Genomic DNA, 5,825 nt, shown 5'->3' with positions numbered 1-5,825 from the left:
AATGCCCGGCCCCAAAGGAGCTCACACAGGACATACAATAATGACAGACTTATGGGCTATTGAGATCGCCTCGGTCCAATCCACATATACAAGTAATAATGCAATGCATCAACTTGATGAATACTAATGCAAAGCATCCTACATAAACATGGCATTCATGATGCATGAATCATGCTAAAACAGTTCTTAACTTTTAAAATAAAGTTCTGTTCCACTCACCTCTGTCAACTGCTGGGCAGTCTCTGTAACTCTAACTCTGTGGGCCTCCTTGGTCTCTCGGGTCCGCACCTACACAGGTGGACTCAAATGAGGACCAAACTTACTTAAACATAACTCTTAATATCTCCCCAAAACCCCTCGAAAACATCATAAGCATGCATGACAAAATGGGCAAAGGAAGGCTGGTCAGGGCACTTTCGGCGGCTGGTTCGGCGGCCGAAACCTCCCTCCAGAGACGAAACTCATGCATGTTCGGCGGCACCTTCGGCGGCCGAAAGTCTCGTCCAGAGACGAAACTCATGCACTTTCGGCGGCCGAACTCCCTCTTTCGGCGGCCGAAAGTCTCTTTCTCACCCAAAAGCCTAGCTTTCGGGGGCAAGGTTTGGCAGCCGAAACTGCCTCCACAAGGGGTTCGGCGGCCGAACCTTGCTTCGGCGGCCGAACCTGGATTCTCCAGAAAGGCAGAATCCCGACCCAACTCAGGGTTCCAGCCTCCAAAAACCTATAAAACACCCATAACATGCATACCAACACTTCTCAACTAGCACATAACATATCTCATGCATATAGGGGTCTATAAACTAACTCAAACCCCTAAAACAACATCAAATAGCATATGCTCAACATATGCTCAACTCAAAGCTCCACCAACAACTAACCCATAAAACTCTCTAAAAACTCTTAAAACTTACTGTAAACATAAGGGGAGGTGAGGATCCATGCTTACCTCTTGAAGAACGAGAGGATTGCTGGTCCAAACTTGGAGATGTGGTGGAAAACTACTCAAAGTCTCCAAGTTGCTCAACTTTGCTTCCTTTTGCTCAAATCTCTAAAACAAAGCTAAAAACATGTTAAAACATGCAAGATTTGAGGAAAACATGAGAAACACACCAAGGAGAGCTTGAACCTACCTTTGACCCAAAAACAGAGTGTTTAACACTCAAGTCTCGGGCAAAGGGGCTTTTGTGGTGGCCAACCGACTCTTCCTTCGGCGGCCTAACGTGCATGCAAAACCATGCAACTTTCGGCGGCCGAACTTCACCTTCGGCGGCCGAACCTGGCTTTTGTCCCCTTGGCCTTTTCATTTCAAAACTCAATTTTCTTAACTCAAAACATGCAAACATGATAAAAACACTTCAAAACCATCTTAAAAACCTTTCTTATACCCTTAGGGCAAGCTCCGACATCCTCGAATCCCGACGTCCAACGGAAAATCCGCCGGAACGTAGGAATTCCGATACCGGGGTCTAGCCGGGTATTACATCTCTCCTGGTGTTATTATTGTTACTCATCTCATATTAGTTGATACTCATACTTACATCAAAGTAATGTGTTTGTTGATCCTCCCTTGTCTTCATCCTCTTTACTTTCTGATAGCAAGTGGTTTCCTCCTAATGAAATATTTAAAATTCAGTGTGATGTTACTTGAAAAATAATGATGGCTTACTTGTACATGATTTGACCAAACAAGTACGATGCTTATCAGCTCTTACAGTAAGCCTTGAGCTCTATTGAAAGAATTAAAACTAGCGGTTAGTGTAGGTTTTTCATCATTTGTTAGGCAAATTTCATTCTTTTAATTAATGCTATTCAGCACCTGTTACAACTCTAATCATGGAAAATTCAAGCATCATTAGCTTCTATTTTGGAGCTTACCTCACATTTTCAGCCTATTTCCTTCTATCTAATTTCTATCTAATTTCTTAGCAGATTAATTTTTAAATAGATACAGTGCTTAATTTTAAGAGTCAATTACCGTCCAATTGGATGTTTAAATCCTTCTCTTCACTTAAACGGTACCTTAAATGTTTACTACTATTGGGTGCCCTCTCATTTGCCGTTAAAAGATAATAATAATAAAATAAAAGATAGCCGCGACAACTAATTGGCTCTTAGCCATTAACTCGGGATATTTTTCCTCGTGTAAAGCGCATGCTTCACCATACCATTTCATTTAAAATTTATAATTCATGTAGTTTAAATTATTTTGCAACAAGTATTTATAGTTTGAATTGCTTGAAAAGGTGTCCCACGAGGATCCCAAAAGGAAATTCGGCTTGGCTCATGTGCTGATTCATGTAAAGAAGATAATATTTTGAAATTTTTAAAGAATATTAAAAATAAAAATTTGTGTTCATGTATATAAAATTTTAGATAAACTATAGTTTAGTCCCTCTAGTTTAATAAAATATTTACTTTAATCCTTGTGTTTTTAAAAATCTATAATTTAATTTTTTACATTTAAAAAAACTGCAAAATAGTCCCTACCCTCAAATTTTCAGTTAATCACCCATTTATTTTAATGCAAATGATTAAACTGCCCTTTAAATAAAAAAATCAAATCAAACACTATTCACTCCATCCCACTACCTCCCCTCTCCAATCCTCTCCTTCTCCTCATCTTTCTCCTTCTTCTTCTTAATTGCGGCTGCTCTCCTTCTTCTTCTCCTCATCCCACTACCTCCCCTCCCCAATCCTCTCCTTCTTCTTCTCCTCATTCCAATCCTCACCCATCCTTAATTGACTACCCTTTTAAGTAAAAAAACTCAACCAAACGCTATTCACTCCATCCCACTACCTCCCCTCCCCAATCCTCTCATTCTTCTTCTCCTCATCCTTCTCCTTCTTCTTCTTAGTTGCGGCTGCTCTCCTTCTTCTTCTCCTCATTCCAATCCTCACCCTTCCTTAATTGCCAATGGAGAATTTTTTATTCATCCTTCTCCAATTGCATGAAATCAAACACAAAAGAAAAAGAAGAAGAAGAAGGATGAGGAGAAAAGGAAGAAGAGGATCGGGAAAAGAAGGAGAAGGATGAGAAGAAAAGGAAGAAGAGGATCGGGAAGGAGAAGTAGTAAGATAGGCCGATTTAGAAGTGAAAAATAGTGTTTAATTTTTTTTTTTATTTAAAGAGTAGTTTAGTTATTTTCATTAAAATAAATGAAAAGTTGACTGAAAATTTAATAGTATAGACTATTTTACAATTTTTTTAAATGTGAAAAATTAAATAAGTAAACATTTCATTAAACTAGAGAGACTAAACTATAATTTACCCTAAAATTTTTAATGAAAAATTACATTAATCCTCCAAAATTTAAAATTGTTTAAATTTAGTTTAAATTATTCTCACTGTATATTCTTTTATACTTAAAAAAGTATTATATTTCAAATGTTTTTAAATAAAAAAGGTAATTTTCATAATTGAATTATAGTTTAATTTCTACAATTAAAATAGAATAAATATTTAAAATGTGTTTGTAATGATAAAATTAATTATAGTAAAAAAATAAATAATACATACTAAAGTAATAAATTTAAAATAAATTTTTGTATATATTTATATTTTTTGAAATATATATCTTTACTTTCAAAATTTTAAATTAAAAGTTTTTTTTTTTTTTGAAAAACAAATGTAACGTTCATTTTCTTCTAAAGAAAAAAAATTACTATACATAACAAAATTAGAAAACTAATATATTTAGATTCTTTATAAAATTTATAAAAACATCACAAATTCATCATCTTGAATTTTCCTAAAAGATGAAAAACTACTTCAACAAATAAATTACATTTGGACGTGTAAAAATATGAAAGAAAAATAAGAAATGAATTCCACGTACACGAAGATAAAGAGAAATATGAAAAAAAATATTTAAAAATAGTCCTCGATTTTTTTAATTTATTCTCAAATTGGGAAAAAAATTATTATGTTTAACAAAATTATAAAACTATATATTTAAATTCTTTATAAAAATATATATTCATTTTCTTTTTATTCTTTTCTTTTATGAAAAAGGAAAGATCAAGTTATATATTTTTTCTCCTATCTAATAAGAAAAGAATATCAAAACCCTTTATTTTTCTTTCCCTTCCAATTTTTTTTTTTTTTTAAAAAAAAAAATTCAAACAGAGCGAATGGAACGAAACAGGCATGCGTTTTCCTTCTACATCAAGCTTAGGGAAGCACCACCAAGCAGCAATGCAAAATTAGTTGGGCTGTCTAAATTGAAAGTTTCAAGTCATTAACAGTTGAATACTAAATCCATTTATTGAACATTTCAATCATAGGAAACAGCTAATTAATCATAAATTTTCAATATTTAAGCAATCTGTTCAAATCAATTCAACGGTAAGATCCCACTCAAACACGTCAAGCGGATTTTGACAAAACTGCGACCCTTACGCTTTGGATTTTATGATGACACCATAAAATCTCAATGGCAAAGGCCAAAACCAAGGAAAATGACACAAATCAACAGCGGTTCTTCTCCCTAAACTCAAAAACAAAAACAACTAGCAACAGCTCTCTTGAATCACATCTTATAAACCAATGGGTTTAGCCTCAACATCAACAAATGGCACAAAAATGAGAGGGAGAAAAAAATGAACTGTGCACTTTGTTGGGTCATCTATGCGCAGTAACCAGAGTCTCTATGAACCTTAACCCATCAAATCTCGGAGCGAATTTCCCCTTATCAGAAGTTTGACAAGCATTCGTTGAGCCATGTTTCCCCATTACAGAAGTTGAGCCCTAGTCAAAATAAAGTTCAAATCAATTTTTGTTCAGTCTGTCATCTACGTTCAGATTATTTATCCTTTTTTTTTTGTGACAAAACGAATCAATGCTAAAAGTGTGGATTTTTTGAGAAGATAAACAAAACGAAGCATGGATTAGCGAGAAGAGGCAAGAGAAATTAACAGCTTAAATGTTTGTTTTCAAAATTGATGTCAGGGTGAGTTTTCCCAAAAATTATAAGCCATATCAAAAACAAAGAACAGGGATTAGATCAAACAACTCTTTTTTTTTAAATTGAGGCATTACTTTTATATTTCTAACAAAGCAATGGCTTCTTATCAGCGAAGGAAACAACAAAAACAAAATCACTACTTTCATTCAACCAAAAAATTTTAAATGAGGAACCAAAACCTAAATCCATTTACAATAATTAAATCCCATCTATATGATTCAATTTCCTAAGAAAGTTAAGGGTAGAACCAAATACCTCATTGGAGGAAGGATAAAAAGCAACGTCACGGTCCACTGCAGAGGAGGAGGACAAAGCCAAGGTGGACGCGGCGAGCACGGAAGCTACGAGAGTGCAAGTTCCCTTCATTTATCTTCCTCTTAGACGTATAAAGCTCTCTCAATATCTCTCAGAGAAAGATCTAGACAAGCGAAGAATGCGAAGCTCGGGACAAAAATGGGCGAAATCCGACGAGCCTCGCCGGATCTCGTCCACTACAACTATTTCTGTTTGTTGCGCTTTGTATCACACCTGTTTCAATCAACGCTTGTGATGTGCTTTTATAGTTCGGTTCTTCCAAATTTAATGGAATTTAATTTAATTTTTAGTTCCGTCGACATGGGCCAGAAAATTCATCTAATGGGAGAAACAAACGTGTTGCATTGGGCTTATGCCTGAAAGGACGGGTCTGGAACGAGTGAATCAGGGCAGAGAGAGCAGTTGAGAAGTAAGTTGATTAGGTGTGCAGGTGCAGCAGAATAAAGTGGGTAGGCGGGTAGGTTAGTGTTTTCCTGTGGTGGAGAATAAAAAGAGACCGGCGAACTGCGAAGGGTTGCTTTGATTGGAGATAAAAGTCACGTGTCT

At 35.5% G+C, this 5,825-nt stretch overlaps 1 protein-coding gene across 1 annotated transcript; it reads right to left on the bottom strand.

Moving 5' to 3' along the window:
- Positions 1–783: 783 nt before the first annotated feature.
- On the bottom strand, positions 784–5,520 carry LOC110618416. Its single transcript, XM_043955478.1, has 3 exons — positions 5,220–5,520; positions 1,539–1,610; positions 784–1,048 (listed from the first exon to the last, which is right to left on the bottom strand). The coding sequence occupies exons 1-3, from the start codon at positions 5,328–5,330 to the stop codon at positions 908–910; spliced, it is 324 nt and encodes a 107-aa protein (XP_043811413.1). The 5' UTR covers positions 5,331–5,520; the 3' UTR covers positions 784–907.
- Between the last annotated feature and the right edge of the window lie 305 nt (positions 5,521–5,825).

The sequence above is a fragment of the Manihot esculenta genome, chromosome 1 (genome assembly GCF_001659605.2).
Source record: "Manihot esculenta cultivar AM560-2 chromosome 1, M.esculenta_v8, whole genome shotgun sequence".
NCBI lineage: Eukaryota > Viridiplantae > Streptophyta > Magnoliopsida > Malpighiales > Euphorbiaceae > Manihot > Manihot esculenta.
Note: the sequence above shows the minus strand (reverse complement) of the source record. Positions and strands in the feature narration are given on the sequence as shown.

Coding starts and splice junctions, on each gene's coding strand:
- LOC110618416 (XM_043955478.1), bottom strand. CDS start 5,330: ATGAAGGGAACTTGCACTCTCGTAGCTTCCGTGCTCGCCGCGTCCACC. Junction 1,611..5,219: donor TTTATCCTTCCTCCAATGAG/GTATTTGGTTCT, acceptor ATATTTCATTAG/GAGGAAACCACTTGCTATCA. Junction 1,049..1,538: donor AACAAACACATTACTTTGAT/GTAAGTATGAGT, acceptor GCTTTGTTTTAG/AGATTTGAGCAAAAGGAAGC.